General features: G+C 38.0%; 1 protein-coding gene across 1 annotated transcript in view; it reads left to right on the forward strand.

The window, feature by feature from the left end:
* The window catches only part of DSG2 (desmoglein 2), a 62,647-nt gene extending 46,907 nt beyond the window's left edge, over nt 1-15,740 (forward strand). The window contains exons 10-15 of the mRNA XM_049770203.1: nt 670-812; nt 1,656-1,883; nt 3,435-3,662; nt 5,810-5,931; nt 7,302-7,631; nt 13,641-15,740. Of these exons, the coding sequence (XP_049626160.1) occupies nt 670-812; nt 1,656-1,883; nt 3,435-3,662; nt 5,810-5,931; nt 7,302-7,631; nt 13,641-14,564 (1,975 nt within the window). The 3' untranslated portion in view covers nt 14,565-15,740. The remainder of the gene's footprint in view (nt 1-669; nt 813-1,655; nt 1,884-3,434; nt 3,663-5,809; nt 5,932-7,301; nt 7,632-13,640) is intronic.
* Nucleotides 15,741-17,484: the final 1,744 nt, after the last annotated feature.

Raw genomic sequence — 17,484 nt, forward strand, 5'->3', positions numbered from 1 at the left:
TATAAGAAATAAAGGTCCTGGGGCCAGAGCAGTGACGGAAGTGGTAAGGCTTGCCCGCGCTAGCCTAGGACAGAACACGATTTGATCCCCCAGCATCCCATATGGTTCCTCAAGCCAGGAGTGATTTCTGAGCACATGGCCAGGAGAAACCCCTGAGCATCAGGGTGTGGTCCAAAAAAACAAAATCAAAGAAAAAGTCCTTTAGTCAGTATGATGAAATTTTTAAATATTTCAAATTAATGCTTATAAAAATGAAATTTTAAAAAGTCACAGGATATAGGAGCTGGACTCTGGAGTGATAGCACAGTGGTTAGCATTTGCCTTGCATGCGGCTGATCCAAGACGGACCTTGGTTCAATCCCCAGCATCCTATATGGTTCCCCAAGCCATGGCCCAATAAAAAAGAAAATTATAAGCTATAGGGATTCTTTTTTTTTGGGTGGGAGGCACACCCATTTGACACTCAGGTTACTCCTGGCTATGCGCTCAGAAATCGCTCCTGGCTTGGGGGGACCATATGGGATGTCGGGGGATCGAATCGCGGTCCATCCTAGGCTAGTGCTTGCAAAGCAGTCACCTTACCTCTAGCACCACCGCTCTGGCCCCCAGGATATAAAGATCCTAAGTTCACCAAAAATTAAAATGTGTTTAATGCTTATTTTATAACAGATATTCCAAATTGACAGATATAGACAACTGGGTCACTATAGATTCTGAAACATCTGAAATTAGACTTGTGAAAACTGCTGATTTTGAATCTAAATATGTCCAAAATGGTGTATATACTGTAAAGATTGTGGCTGTATCACAAGGTAAGTTATCAATAATCTTGTTTATCTGTGGTATATAGAATAATTGGGCACGGAAGTACTAGGAATTAAAGGGAGGATACATTTTCACCCATGGCCCCAGAATACAAGAAGGGGAAAGACAGGAGTGAAAGAAATCAAGAAAGGTAACAAGAATTGGGTGAGTAATGATTTGGAGTCAGAAAAGTTCAAGGGCCAAAAATAAAAATAAAAAAAAAAAGAAAAGTTCAAGGGCTTCTGGTACATTGCTGATATCAAGGAATAGTATAGGTATATATTCAAACTGCAGAATCAACAATACTTAAGAGCTAGAGATCCAAATTATAATAACCAAACTTAAAAATATGCCTGTGAAGAAGACAGGTTAAACAGTGGAGAATGAGTTTGGGAACTTGGGAACACTGTCAGAAAGAAGTTGATAGTGCTACTGAAATTGGTTCTAAAGCATATTATGCCTAAAACTTGACTATTAATAACTTTGAAAATCATGATGTTTTCATAAAAAAATTAATACTAAAATGAATAGAACACATTTTGTTTGAAAAATTAGGTAAGTTATTAAATAGATACCTTTTCATAACTATGTTTAGATTTTAATAATCAATATTAGGAGTCTTTAATTTGAAATAGTGAAAAAAAGAAAAAATCTCTTTAGTGAAGAGACCTTCATGTTTTTAATCTAATTAATTGCTATAAATTATAGGATCTGACAATGAAACCATAACTAGAATAACCAGTTTCCTAATTTGTTAGTATACTCTCCTTACCAGATTGGCAGAAGAATTCAACTTATAACCATTGTTAACAATATAACCAGAATATAACACTTTTTTTCTCATTATTAAGATGAGTCTAGAAAATCAGTCACTGGCACCATTCTTATCAATGTTGAAGACATCAATGACAATTGTCCTACATTGGTTAACCCTGTGCAGAACATCTGTGATTATGAGCTATATGTGAATGTAACAGCAGAGGACCTAGATGGACCCCAAAACAGTGGGCCGTTCAGTTTCCTTATTGTTGACAAACCACCTGGGATGGCAGAAAAATGGAAAATAGCACACCAAGAAAGTGAGTAAAGTCTTTGGACTACATATTTAAACCTTGATTGACAAAGTTAAGCATGATCGATCATTTTATTGTTATTATTGTTATTACCACCATTATTGTTGAAACCACATCTGGCAGTGACCAATGGTCACATAGTGCTGGGAATTGATCCCAGAGTATCACACATGCTAGGCACTGTATTCAGTCATCACCCGTGTTCATAGCCCCTAAACTCTATATAGCCTGTGTAGCTTCAAAAAGTTTATAAAATGATGTTCTAAGTCCTAGGTGTAGTATCACTAATCTGTCATTTATAAGTGACCCTTTTGAAGTAGTAGAAGATAGAGCAAAGGAAAATAAACTAATGGTTATAAACTTTCTTGGATAATCTCCAAATCACTCCATAAGTAGTTATTTGACTCATAAGATGAGCAATAGTTGCATGTCTAACCATAGTAACTCATGTAGTGCCTTTTAATAATGTTGAAGTGTGCTGGACTGGGCAAAATAAATGACAGAGCATGCTAAACCCTACTTTAAACTCTGACATCACCTGTGGGCCCCCAAGCACTACCATTCGTGGTCCATGAGCGCAGAGCCAAAACTCTGAGCATTACTGAGTGGGACACAAAATCAAACAATAAATGAGAAGTTTTTTTTTACTTCCAAAAACTTAAATAACCCCCCAAAGCCCAGATACATAATTATATCTATATATATTATTAATTTTTATATATCTTGCAAGTAAATTGTCTTTTAATAAATGATATTTATATATCAGAAAATTTAATCCCTTCTGCTGTTTTTAGTCATCTCAAACTTATCATTTGAAATAAAAAAATTTACTAATTAATAACAATTTTAGCTAAATAGGTCAATTATTTAACATTTAAATGTGTTATTCTTGAGAAAGATAAAAAAGTCTTCATGATTGGATATTCAATCTAAATCCAATTATGTAGAAATAATCAGACATATATAATATATGGAACATTCTTTAAATAAGTCTTTAAAATTAGTAACCTTCAGAAATGTCAAGGTTTAAAGGTTCAAAAGAGAAATTGGGACTATTCTAGATTAATAGGGACTAAATTAATATCTAAATCATAGTAAAATAAAAATAGAGACGTTCAGGATAGAAATCTTGCCATTCATGTGTGAGATCCTAAATTTGATCACCAGCACCAAAAATAAAAGAGAAAGAAAAAAAAGGGGGAGGAAAAAAAGAAAATGCCAAAATAAAGATCTTCCAATGTAAGAAAGGTCATTTAACTCACAATTTGTTTACTATATTCCTAGTACTGAGAATACTTAACAGTTAATAGACACACACAACTATTCAGATTAACTATTACAAAATTCAAGTTTCCAAATCCCATCTTTAGCTATAAAGATGCCTAATTGGGATGGCTGAAATAATTCTAAAGAGCAGGTGGCACAAATTCATTTGAGAAGCTAAGCAAGAATGAAGCTTCATACTAGTGCTAAGTAGTATTAGCAATTAAAGAACGCTTTTTAATTTACTTAACTCCTCTCCTGCCTCACTCCATTTCCTTCTGCTTATCCTTTCAGGTACCAGTGTGCTACTTCAACAACATGAACCAAAACCTGGGAGAAGTGAAATTCAGTTCTTAATTTCAGACAGAAAGGGTTTCAGTTGCCCTGAAAAGCAGGTCCTTCAGCTCACGGTTTGCAAGTGTCTGGACGGCAGTGGTTGTGTGGAAGCACGAAGTTCCTCCTATATTGGCCTGGGACCTGCAGCAATTGCCCTTATTATTTTTGCAATTCTACTTCTGCTCCGTAAGTATTTCAAACATAGCTATTAATTCATTGCACAGCTAGTATTTTGTTACAGGAATTGTCACTTATTTTATAGCTATTTTATAACCACAATTGAAAAGGGCAATAATAATTGATCATTGATAAAATCAAGAGGATTTTATTTTGCAAAAATATATTTCCCAATCAGACCTGAACGTTAAACCCAAAGTCAACGACAACAGAATCTATATCTAATCCACAGCAAGTGGGTACCAGTTACACTAGTATTCAGGGGAATAAAGGAGGGAGATATAGGATGCATGCTGGGAACAGGGGTGGAGGAAGGACACCACTGGTAGTAGGAATGCTCCTGATTCATTGTCACTATGTACCTTAAATATTACTGTGAAAGATTGGTAATTCACTTTGGCCATAATAAAAATTAATACGCATACTTTTCATACAGAAGGCCTATGTTTGCTCCCTAAACCACATGGTCTGCTGAGTATGGAACCAGGAGTAGCCCCAGAGAACTACCTGGCACTAATACTATCACTCTCTCTCTCTTTGTATGTGTGTATGTGTATTCTTTATATGTATGTATATATATATACACACATTTTCTGTCTTAAATAACCAAGATTATGCATAATATTTTATGCATAATATAACCTTTTATAAAATTAAATTTGGTGTGAGAGGGTATATTATCTGACTTTCATTCTTATATCCCAGTGACTAGAAAAGGAACTTGAACAGAGAGGCAGAGGCTTCAAAGATCTGTCACTTGAATTTTAATTATAAACATAAGACCGTTCTTATGAACAATCAATCCTTCCTTTGCATGCAGCTCATCAGAGCACCCCAATTCCTTCTACCCATTTTGAGCCTTCACCAGTGTTGAGAATAGCCATTTCCATGGAACATACTATGTGTCCTGACAGTGACAGTCACCTACATTTTTCGCAAGCTCTTCAAAGACCTGGGGTTTCCTTTCAAAAACAATGATGGAATTCTCATCAAATAAGCATGACCACGAAGGAATGTCTCTGAGACAGCAGAGCTGATCCAGTGATAGAGGAGGAGTTTGTCAAAACTGCCGACACTTAATTGAATTCATAACAGAAGTTTGCAGTGACCTATATATCATTATCTATATCTTATGGCTAAAAGATATAATAGCAACTTACTTGTCTCAGTTTACCTATGGCTAAAAATACAGACATAATAGTAAATTATTTGTTTTTAGTTTCAAGGGATCATCATAGACCTTCATTTCTTCCTGAAAGAAGAATAAAATTTAACAAAGGAACTCTGATGTTCTATTGAATTTTAGATGAAATGTTATATATTTTCTAAGTGTTCTATATAAAATCATTTTAGAAAATAGTACCTAGATATTTCAGAAGGTTAATTGGAACCTCAGTGAGTCATGCCTTATGTTTCTAAGCTATATTTATATATAAATATATAACTACATGCTATTTTCTAAGATGGAATATTATATGATACAGATTTTTAGTTTTAGATCCTAATATTCTAAAATTCTATATTGAATATATTTACATTATTTTAAATTTATAAATATTTTAATTATAAATTTAAGAGCTTTTGACCTCTTAAACAAATATTTTAAAATGGTAAAGTTTTTTAAGTTAAAATTAAATTTGTTTAAAAAAAAATCTTAGATTTGTGTCAGCGAGATAGCTTAATAATCTGAGCACATGTTTTGATACTGAAAAAGACCAAGTTTAGTCCCCAGCATGACATAATTCCCTAAATATTGCCAGGTCTATCGCCTGAACACAAAACCAGCAGTAGCTCCTAAGTACTGTCATATGTAGCTTAAAAACCAAAGTACAACAGTAGAAGTTTAATTCTTTAAATTGACTTTGATTTAGGCACCAGGGAACCCAGTCTTGGTATTTTGCTCAGTAGCTATCTAAGCCTGTTTGTGAAGGGCAAGATCTCTGAAGCCTATGAATTCCTCATCCTTTGGGATGTTTCTAATCTTTGGTGCAACCCAAACAAACTTGTTTAGGTTGGAAAGGGGTGAAGAACAGAAACTTAGAAAAATAAGTAAAAACTGAATCCCCAAGAAGAAATGAACAAATCCCAAACCAAGCAGCATTGTTTCTTTTTAAACACTGGTACTCACCTTCTCTGTACTTAATTTTGTTTTGCAGTTGTGCCACTTTTACTACTGGTGGTCCAATGTGGAAAAGGTACTAAAGGCTTCACCCCCATTCCCGGCACTGTTGAGATGCTGCACCCTTGGAATAATGAAGGGGCACCTCCTGAAGACAAGGTCAGAAAATGAAATTATATGGGACTGGGGCCGGGAAGGTGGCGCTAGAGGTAAGGTGTCTGCCTTACAAGCGCTAGCCAAGGAACGGACCGCGGTTCGATCCCCCGGCGTCCCATATGGTCCCCCCAAACCAGGGGCAATTTCTGAGCACATAGCCAGGAGTAACCCCTGAACGTCAAACGGGTGTGGCCCAAAAAAAAAAAAAGAAAGAAATTATATGGGACTTAGCTTTTATTGATTTTTAAAGAGAACAGAGAAAGTGTTTTTAACATTCTAGGTCATGAGGGTCAAGTAAATTTTATTCCCATTTGTAGACAAAGTTGTCTACAACATATGTTGTCTTGTTGCTAGGGCAGTGTAGAAGTGGTTTTTCTATTCTCAGCAGAACTTGTCTTACAGAATACATACAAAAAAAAAGGGCTAGGTAGTGAAAAGGAGAATGCATAATATGTGGAAATTGAAGACATATAATACAATAGATGGAATCTCTCAAACACTTATATATGGTCATCCTCATCCTCCAGAATATAAGATTTACAGAGTAAAGCTCACAAGCTCCACAAGTGTCAAATATTGCAAAATCCCTTCTCCTACTTCCTTTGTTTCTACTGCATCTTACCCCTGTGTCCTTCATCTCCAGGTGCTCTGAGCATCTTTTAATTGCGTATGACTTAGTATCACATGTCAAAATCTCAAAACATTGGGACCAAATATATAAAATTGCCCAGCATAGCATCAAAGTTTCTCCACTACATGACACCAGACTGTCCTTCACAGACACCTTTCATTTCTTTGCTTGCCCCAGACACTGAATGCTGCCTCCATATTCCAGCCAGCAATGAGAGAGAAGTGAAGAGCCTCTCTTTAGGAACACTTCCAAGACATTACATCCACCATTTGTGTTTGAAATCACAGTAAATGGAATGAAGTCAAGAGGGAGGGAAGGAAGGAGGAAGGAAAGGAGGAAGGAAGGAAGGAAGGAAGGAAGGAAGGAAGGAAGGAAGGAAGGAAGGAAGGAAGGAAGGAAGGAAGGAAGGAAGGAAGGAAGGAAGGAAGGAAGGAAGGAGGGAGGGAGGGAGGGAGGGAGGGAAGGAGGGAGGGAGGGAGGGAGGGAGGGAGGGAGGGAGGGAGGGAGGGAGGGAAAGGAAGAAAGAAGAAGTATAAAGGATATATAAAGAGAAGACATCAACCATTGGTACTATTGGAACAAATTAAATCATATCTTGAAATTTTTAGCAACCCAAAATATTTTCCTCTGCCTCTGTGGAAATAGCTTGTTCCTTTCATAATCATATTCATCTCAAATTCTTCCAACCATACTGATTCTCCTTTCCTCTGCCCTGAGTTCTCCACTGTATTTGGTCTCACAGGTTATGAAACCCCTTCTGGCAGCAGATCGTAAGGAGAGTGTGGCTATCGGTCATGCAGTGGGAGGCATTCCAAGCAAAAATACCACTGTGAACGGAAGTAACTCCACTTCCTTTATCAAAGATCATCATGAAGTAGATGAGGTGGATGGAAGATGGGAAGAACACAAAAGCATTCTTACTGGTGGGGCTTTCCAACCTACTGGGACAGTAGGAACTTTCACAAGTGCTGAACATGCCAGAAGAATCACAGGGACCTCCACAAACAAAGCAGGTGCTCGAGCAGCAGCAGTTGCATTGAATGAGGAATTTTTAAGAAGTTATTTCTTTGAGGTAAGGACTGGGTTATATGTCTGTATAAAAAGGGGGAAAATGATATGTGAGTTTATTATTAGGGCAATCATTGCTTTGGATCTAAGTGGGGCTTTGGTGGTATTTTGTTTATTTATGGTATGTTGTTATTGTTTTTTACTAATTTAAATAAGATGTTCAGAGGCAATGAGGAAGGAGCTATGTGTCACTGAGTCAGTTTGCTAAACTACATGGAGTTAACAAATTATCCCATTGTTTTACTTTTTTACAAAGGCTTAATTCTCACTTCTATCCATGTTTCTTTTCTCTTGATGAAACATGTCTTCAGACTTAGGTACAGACTAAAAGAGTGGGTTGTACATAGGAATCTTCATCCTTAGGCTACAATAAACATAGTAAGGCATAACTAGGCAGTGACACACAATCCTTGCCTTTCTGGCACCTACAGTTTAGAGAGGTCCCAGAGAGTCAAAGGGCCATGTAAATACCAGAAAGCAGAATACATTGGCAGGATCTAAGCTGGTAAGACCTGGTAAGTGGGGGTGAGACAATGTGACCAAAAAATCTAGGTACTTCATCTTTCAGTCACACTACTCTAAGTGTATAAATTTTTGTTTTCTCTTCTCTTTTTGTTTTTTTCTCTGTTTTATTTTACTTTACTTAAAGAAAATGCATCACATAGATGACATGGTTGACCATTTGTTTCCAGAGATGTGAGGACAAAAAAAAAAGCACAATGACTGCACATTTGTGAAAATTATTGTATCCCTAATTAAGTCCAGTAAGACAATGGTAGACAGTTCAGTAGCTCTTGTAAGTTGTCCATTCTGTTATTACAAGGTTTAAGTGACCTCAGCTACACACTGACATCTAAATTGGTGTGTTCCTATAGGGATGACAGTATCAAAGAAATGAAGTTGTCCAGGAATTGCAGCATTATTACTGATATTGCGACTTTTGTCAGCTGTGTTTTCAGCTGCCAGGCTTCAAAGGAGGATGTGGAGGAGAGGTTATCTATATTCCCACCAAAAATTTAAAAAATCTGGTGATATCAGGGGCTGTAGAGATAGCACAGCAGTAAGGCATTTGCCTTGCACGCAGCCACTGGACAGATGGTGGTTCGAATCCTGGTACCCCATATGGTCCCCCATGCCTGCCAGGAGCGATTTCTGAGCACAGAGTCAGGAGTAACCCATGAACGCCGCCGGGTGTGACCCAAAAACAAACAAAAAATCTGGTTATATCAGCCCAAAAACCAGCATACCTAAAGTTTTGTCAGATTGGTGTTTCTGCAGAGAATCATAGAAGAGTGGTGAGGCTGGGTCATAAGCAAAGAGGTGATTATGGGTGAAGGATACAGCAAATGTGGATTCAGCAGGGTGAGGACTTGGTCCACTCTCTCTTCCTGAGATTGCCAGCTTTCAGCAGCATGACTGGTGTACTCAGGATTTTTCATGGCTTGGTTTACATCTCTTTTAAGAGTTAGTCTATGAACAACAGAATCGATACCCAATCTACAACAAGCTATACACAGAAGGGAGCAGTTACACAAGCAGACAGGAGGCCAGAGGAGGAGATATGGGATACATGCTGGTAATAGGGGTGGAGGGAGGACAACATTGGTGGTGGGAATGGCCCTGGTTTATTGTCACTATGCACCTTAAATGTTTCGATGAAAGATTTGTAATTCACTTTGGTCACAATAAAAATTATTTTAAAAGAAAAGATTTTTGGGGCTGGAGAGATAGCATGAAGGTAAGGCATTTGCTTTGCATGCAGAAGGATGGTGGTTCAAATCCCGGCATCCCATATGGTTCCCAAGCCTGCCAGGAGCTATTTCTGAGCATAGAGCCAGGAGTAACCCCTGAGCACTGCCAGGTGTGACCTCCTCCCCCAAAAAAAGAAAGATTTAGTCTATGGAGCTGGCCCAGTACAAACATGGTGATTTGGTGTACAGCTTTTTTTTAAGTAAAATAATTTTATTTAGAAAACATAAAAGAGGGCCCAGAGAGATAGCACAGAGGTGTTTGCCTTGCAAGCAGCCGATCTAGGACCAAAGGTGGTTGGTTCAAATCCCGGTGTCCCATATGTTCCCCCGTGCCTGCCAGGAGCTATTTCTAAGCAGACAGCCAGGAGTAACCCCTGAGCAACGCCGGGTGTGGCCCAAAAATCAAAAAAAAAAAAAAAAACATAAAAGAGAAGTAGGGGGTGGAAAGAAGAGTGAATATGAAATCACTCTATAGACTAAAAGAAGGAATTACACCCTTCAGTTGGGGTGTGGGTGATTTCAATGTGCATCTTTTCTTTTTCCCTTTCTGGCATATACTACTCTGAGGTTGCCCACACCCCAACTCTGATTGTTTAGTGTCTCCCTTACTTCCCAACACTCTGCCCTGGGCTACTATATTCTCCTCTAAAGTAATTGATTTTCTTGACTTTCGGTCTTCTCTCTCCAGAGAGAATCCCACATTCTTTATACATAGAATTAATATTTTCTCTCATAAAGCTATTTCTTTTCAGTTAAAAATCAAAAACAGGGCTGGAGAGATAGATCAGTAGCTCAGAAAATTGAGCATATGCTTTGCCTGAGGAAGGCCCAGGTATGATCCCTGGCACTACATGGTCCCCCTGAGCAACAAGTCAAAAGCAGCCCCTCAGCACCAAAAGATGTTACCCGAAGTTTTAACACTTTTTTTTTTCATCTTATAAAATTTAATTGATTTCATTGACATTTATATAAGTTAATTAAAACTTATTGGGCTGGGATGTAGCTCAGCAGTAGAGAATTATCTCATGTTTATGAGGATTCAGACTCAGTCCTGGTATTGCAAAACCATTTTGGACTGATAACTATTTATTTACACATGACTGTAAGAAATACTTTTTTTTTTAATTTCTTTTTTTATTTTAATTATGACAACAAAGATGTAAAGAAGAGGACAGGGTAAAGTTACAGTGGAAGCCCAATCACCCATAAACAGAATTCTCGGTAGTCCCATCGATGATATCCCAGCCTTGAACTTTCAGCCAAAGAGCATTAATAAAAACAAAACTGAACCCATGTACAATACAATTTCTTGTCCCTCAAATCCCCAGTTGTAGTACATACTATTTCTTAGCAGCACACAATATAATCTAAAGACATTATACTTATGTAGCTCCTTACACATTGAGGGCAAAGTACATTTCTCTAGTTCCATACAAACTAGTTTAAGTTAACCTCGAAAGTTTTAGTGGCTTGTTTTTCTTAAGAATTAGAGTCAAGGGAACATAGTAAAAAATGGTATTAAAGTGGCATTTGTTTGCATAGGCCCATCAAAACATAAGGGACATGGAAAGACAAATTATGGTCTAAATACAAGGAGACCCTAACCCTGAAGTTTCCTGGCACAGGACTGACTCTAGGCTCCAGGCAAATTAGTTTGTCCAATTCGAGTCATCGTCTGTAGTGGCAATACACCTCCATTCCTCACATAGTCTCTGTTGTTGGTATCATGCTTCTGTATTAAAGATCCTGGAGTCTGCATATCCCATATTGCAGTCAGGATGGTGCATAGCTTCCTCTCGTTTCACCTCACACTTAAGGGACACTAGAGAGAACCATGTCCTATAGAGCAGGTCATTGATGTTGTCAAGTCTTCTCAGTGTAAACGGAAGTCTCTTTTTAGGGGGTCGATGTCAGACCCTTGATAATGTCTTTCCTGGTAGAAGACTGCTTCCAGCTGTTGCTGTAAAAGACCTTGGATGTTTCGTAGATAGCTTGCCTGGTTCCGGCGTGAATGGAGGATGCCCATTCTTCTGATGCCTGTGCCAGGTCATTATATCAATGTTCAGGGTGTAAGGTACATTGTACTGAGATTTATTAGATAAGAACTTATCTGTATGTATGGTGTTTTCCCATTTTAATGTGTCTATGCAAACAAGGATCAATGCCATGGGGCTTTATTGGTGCATCTGGAGGCAATAGGAACAAGACCAGTAATTTCCATGACATAGTTCAATCATAGGCATCAAACTGAGGGACAGTTCCACCAACAATCCTTACTGAACAGCTTACAAAGAATAGACAAGATGAAAAGTGAATAGAAACATCATGGTAGAAGAATATATAGAGAGTTACATCAGTTAAAGAAAATAACCATAAAAAATTCAAAAGATATATGTGTTCAATTTGTGTCCTTCTAAATAGTTCTGTGATTTGTTAGATATACTGTATGTCTTAGGTCAGAGATTAGAACTATGTGTTACTGAAGTTAAGAAGGGTAAATCTGGGGTAGTGATGGTTGGAAGGAGCAAATATTCGCACGGGGGCACTAGCCCCCGCGCGGTTTGCAAAATGTAGACTGGTATGAAATTACCAGTGACAGACTGAGTATAGCTGAGCAGCTATCTGCCACCCACCAGATCGAACTCTACCCCCTAAGCCCCACCCTAGGCCAGTGTCCCGGCCCGGCCTGGGAGTGGGGAAAACCCAGGGTGCCCCGTCAGCTCCTCCCAGAAACCCACCTGGAGATCCGGAGGAATGGGGGAGAGGGGGGTCGGGTGACCCAAGTCCGGGCCCCCCCTGACCCTAGGCCGGACAAAAAGGCCGCTGGCCCATGGGGGGCCTGCCAGCTGCCCGTCCAGGCCGGCTGAAAATCCTGCTCCGGGAAGGGAGAGAAACCCTCCCAAGCCCGAAGCTCAGGCAGTTTTAACACTTTTTAAATCCTTAGTTGATCTGTCTATTTAAAAGTTCTCTTTTAAATGAGAGTACTTGGTTTCACTCTTTTTTTGGGGGGGGAGGGGGTCACACCCGGCAGCACTCAGGGGCTACTCCTGGCTCTATGCTCAGAAATTGCTCCTGGCAGGCTCAGGGGACTATATGGGATGCTGGGATTCGAACCACTGTCCTTCTGTATGCAAGGCAAATGCCTTACCTCCATGCTATCTCTTCGGCCCTTTTGGTTTCACTCTTAAAGAGAGTCACAAAAAAATTAGAAGGTAAACCGACAGCAGGAAGAATAATCCAGTGGAGTCAAGAAGCCAGTGCCTGTAATTTGGAAGTAGAAGTAAGCTTAGGTTTTGTTCTTTAGAGCAAGGCCCTTAGGTCTCACCTGCAAATGAGCAAAGACAATGTTGTCATTATTCCAAGAAGGCTTGGGAGGAGTTGCAGGATGGTTTCTATGGCCATCAGTGTATTTCTTCTCTCTTTAAACTGGCTGGCTACAAAGCACTAATATGCTTTCCCACTTATGTCCCCTCCTCCCACCCTACTTTCACTCTATTTTCTACCCCTAAATATTATTTTACAGTATAGTGATGAATATGAGCATCAATGCAACACTTCTCCACCTTTTTATCTTACACCTCTGCTCCATTCTGTTTATTTTATTTTAATATATTTTACCTCTTTGCTCTAATCTTGTCAATCTTGTTTTTTTGTATGTATAAGCAACTTTTACTTTAGAAATCATTTCAAGCTTTTTTAAAAAATTAATAATCATAGATATACCGTTGGAAAATATAATCAGATGTTGGTGAACTCTTAGTAACTTTATCCAGATTACCTAATTATTAACAGAGTCGTGTTTACTTTTTCATTCTCTTTATCTTTAATCTCATACACATATATATAGATATTCTGTTGTATATAAAGGTATAGTGAACACATTTAAAAATAGAGCAGTGACACATTTCCATAGCAATATAGCCAGTTCAGGCAAGAATAGCTTCCTTTCTTAGTCCTATTCAGGCTCCAGTACAATGTCAATCATTTCATATTAGTGTGTCACATTAATCTAAAACAGTCCTTTCCACCTTTCTTTGTGTGATAATCATATTTTTTAGAACACTACCCTAATGTGATGTCCTAATTTTTAATTAATTAAAAACAAGAATATAGGCCTGTCATGTTGGATGATGTCATTCAATTTATCTTTCTCTGATCTTTACTTGTAATTAGACTCGAGTTATATTAGGGACAGAAATATATAGAGTATTGTGGTTGAGTGAAGCTGTATCACTGAATCTATATTTTTCTTTCCATTTTAGAAAATGGCCTCGTGCGCTGAGGAAGATGACTTTCATACAGCCAGAGATTGCCTTCTGGTTTATTCTCAGGAAGACAAGGAATCACTGCATGGTTCCATTGGCTGTTGCAGTTTTATTGAAGGAGAACTTGATGACATCATTTTAGATGATTTAGGATTTAAATTCAAGAAACTTGCTGAAGTTTGTTTGGGTCAAAAAATAGATATAGATATGGAGATTGAGCAAAAGCTTGTGCAAAAACCTGAACCGAAGGGAGCTTCACATTCACACTATGAGCAAAGTCAAGTTCTCTCAGAGAACAGCTATGCTGCCAGTGCTACCTCACAAGTTCCACAGTCTTTGCATGAAGTAAACACAAAGCAAATGAGTCAGGAAATGGTCACTAAAATATCTTCTAGGCAGAGTCAAAAGGTAACTACACCTCTCCCTGAGCCCTTGGCCCCTAGAAACATTATAGTGACAGAAACTTCCTATACCACAGACTCTACTCTGCCACCCAGCACCATAATCCTCCGCCCCAGCCAGCCCCAGGGTCTTGTTGTGACTGAGCGGGTTTATGCTCCAGCTTCCACCTTAGTAGATCAGCATTATGGTAATGATGGGAATATCATGGTTACTGAGAGAGTAATACAGCCTAATGGGGGTCTTGCTGGCCTGCCAGAAGGCACTGCACATTTGCCAGATGCAAATTATGTTATGGTGAGGGAAAAGGAGAGTTTCCTTGCCTCCAAAGCCACTGTACAGCAGACTCTGGCCAGACCCAATGTAGCAATAGGACCCAACATGACAATGAGAGAAAGAGTACTGACCCCAGCTTCCACTGTGCAGTCCAGCTACCAGATCCCTGCTGAAACCTCAGTGAAGGTCACAAAGACATCAGTGTCTAGGATAGGCCCTGGTCCTCAGCCAAACTCTGATTTATAAAAACTTTCTTATTCTACTAATTCTACTTCTGAACTATATCTTCCTCCAGACTTTCTGAGCATGGTTGTATCCAACTTTCTCACTCCCACATGTCATCACCAAAATATGAGCCTATTTAACTGGACCAGTCTTTTCATCAGTTTTACAGACATAAGAGACATATACATTGAACTAAAGCTTTCTCTCTGTCGCTAATACTCAAAGGACCTTACTGCCTCAGCTTCCACAAATGCCCTGCAGAATGCTCCCTGACTCACTGAGAGAATATTGATGTGGCTGTGCATGCTATAAGTGACTTTTAGCACATTATGGTCAAGTAATGTTCACAATGTTCAAAAGATTGTCAAGCTGGCTCTTAATGAATTTACCAAATTATAGATGCATGGATTTCATCAGTCACCTACAGAATTGAGTGACCATTTTTGTGTACCACATTCACATTTGACCTTATATTCCATACTTTGCAGTGTACCAATGACTTACTTATACAAAAGTATGTAATCAGGGCTACCAACTTTGTTTTTTTGAAGATGAAAGGCTTTTTAATCTATTTAGTTGATTGCATTTTTTAATACATGGAAAAATGTATGCTACATGATTCTCTAACTGTACATATGTATGAGTGTGTGATATAATTATGAAAATACTTAGAGATAAAGCTACTCAATAGTCCTGAAAATATATGACTTCAAATTCAGGGTAATAAAGCAGGGTAAAATTTACAAATATAAAATCATTTTACTTTGGTTTATGCAGTGCTTAAAGTACTCCTGCACTATCTCAGTGGTCATTTGTGACAGTGCTAGGGTTCAAATGTGGGGCTGGGTATTTAATAGGGTTGACTACTTGCATGGAAAATGTGAACACCTGCATTTATCTGATTCTGATTATAAATCACTATTTTTTTCAATACGCCATTTTTTAAAAAATCTCAGGATATATTGTCTTCTAATTCAATGTAGCTAAATAAACCACTCAAGAGTGATTAGAGTGGTTAGAGAATACCAACTGCAGTAAGAATGAAGCCTGTTTTACTGTTACATATTCTCATTAACTCAGAAATATGAAATAAATACTTGTGAAATTAAACTGATTTTATAAGTCATTCTCTTATTTGCAATTGCAGGAGCTCTGTAGAGCTTGATAATCTCTAGCTATGAATTTGAAAGTATGGTGTTCACTCTCAGATTCACTGATTGGCCATATTGCATGAGTATTAAATATTTTTAGTTGACCTGAATTTAACATTTCAAAGTATATGTGCATATGAGTAATAATTCATATAAGCTTCACAACAAAATTTAAAAGGTTGAAATTTTGTGATTTATAATGATATTTTTCTAAGGAAAATGATCTTCAGAATTTTATTTTTGTGGCTGGTTTTATAAATACCATTGACTTAAATTGTGTAACATTTTTTGTTCCCACAAATTGTGGGTAAAAGGTAGATATTTTCAAACATAGAAAGTCTGGCCAGCATGAAGGACGCTCTTCCATGAACTAAATTTTTAACTCTGTACTTAGTAATTATTGTGTTTTTTTTTATTTGATTATAGACTTAACAGTTAATATTTTGTCAAATGTTCAACAGAAGTATCTCTGCCATGTGAAAATGTAAATATGACCTTTGTTCTCTGAACCAATAAAGCTTGGTCTTAAACTTTCACCTTGGGCAGGCTTGAAAATCCTGACCAGTCTCTTGTATAGAGCATAATCAAATTTTATGAATGGTCTTTGTACTTAAAAGGGTGATTTGTAATAGCTTTTACATTTGTTCCATGGGAAGCTATGTTTGTGTATCATCATAAAATATTTAAATAAAAGGCTTACTTTTGGAGTAATTATTTCCTATAACTTTTTATTATTGTGTCATTTTTATAAAAAATCTGACTGGTTTATTATGTCATCCAATGTTCGAGGGCAGAAGAGCATCCTGAAACCAGGTATTCCTTGGACTTTGATATCTTGGTTCGAATTTCTTACAACCAATTAAGCCAGCTTCCCTGAAACACCATCCTCTCCCCACTGAAGAAGGGTAGAACATAAGGATGCCAGGTTAAATGTGAATTTCAGATAAATTATGAGGTTTTATCCATGCAAATATACCCTGCAGTTACTATAAATACACACACACACACACACACACACACACACACACATAATGTATCTAAAATTAACATTTAACTGAGAAGTCTGTTTCAACTTGGAAGAGTATTATTCCTGAGGCACTGAAGTTTGGTCTTACCCAGAAGATAACATGGGCAGAACCTGCTAGATTTAGCTGAAGAAAGCTTACTCATCTGATCGAAAGATGAAATTGGTCTGATAGTATAGTGGGTAAGATATTTGCCTTGCATATAGCTGGCCCAGGTTTTTATCCCCAGCATAACACATTGTACTCTGTGCCTGACAGGAGTGATCCCAAGCCCAGAACCAGGAGTAAGGCTTGAGCATAGTCTAGTACGGACCCAGAACCAAAAGCAAACAAAAACGATTAAATTGGGGCCAAAGAGATAGCATGGAGGTAGGGTTTTGCTTTGCATGCAAAAGGACGATGGTTCGAATCCGGGAATCCCATATGGTCCTCCAAGCCTGCCAGGAGCGATTTCTGAGGTAGAGCCAGGGAGTAGCCCTGAGCACTGCCATTGTGGCCCACAACCCCCCCCCAAAATAAGATTAAATAATTTTAGTTTCATATTAAAGGTTTCCATGGGAATAGATAAAAGCTTCTGTTTATATAGAAGGTCACATTAATAAATGGTGTATAAAACATTCTAAAGTAGGGTTGGGAAAACTTTTGGAGATGATAGATAGATAGATAGATAGATAGATAGATAGATAGATAGATAGATAGATAGATAGATAGATAGATAGATAGATAGATAGATAGATAGATAGATAGATAGATAGATAGATAGAG

This window comes from Suncus etruscus, chromosome 3 (genome assembly GCF_024139225.1).
Source record: "Suncus etruscus isolate mSunEtr1 chromosome 3, mSunEtr1.pri.cur, whole genome shotgun sequence".
NCBI lineage: Eukaryota > Metazoa > Chordata > Mammalia > Eulipotyphla > Soricidae > Suncus > Suncus etruscus.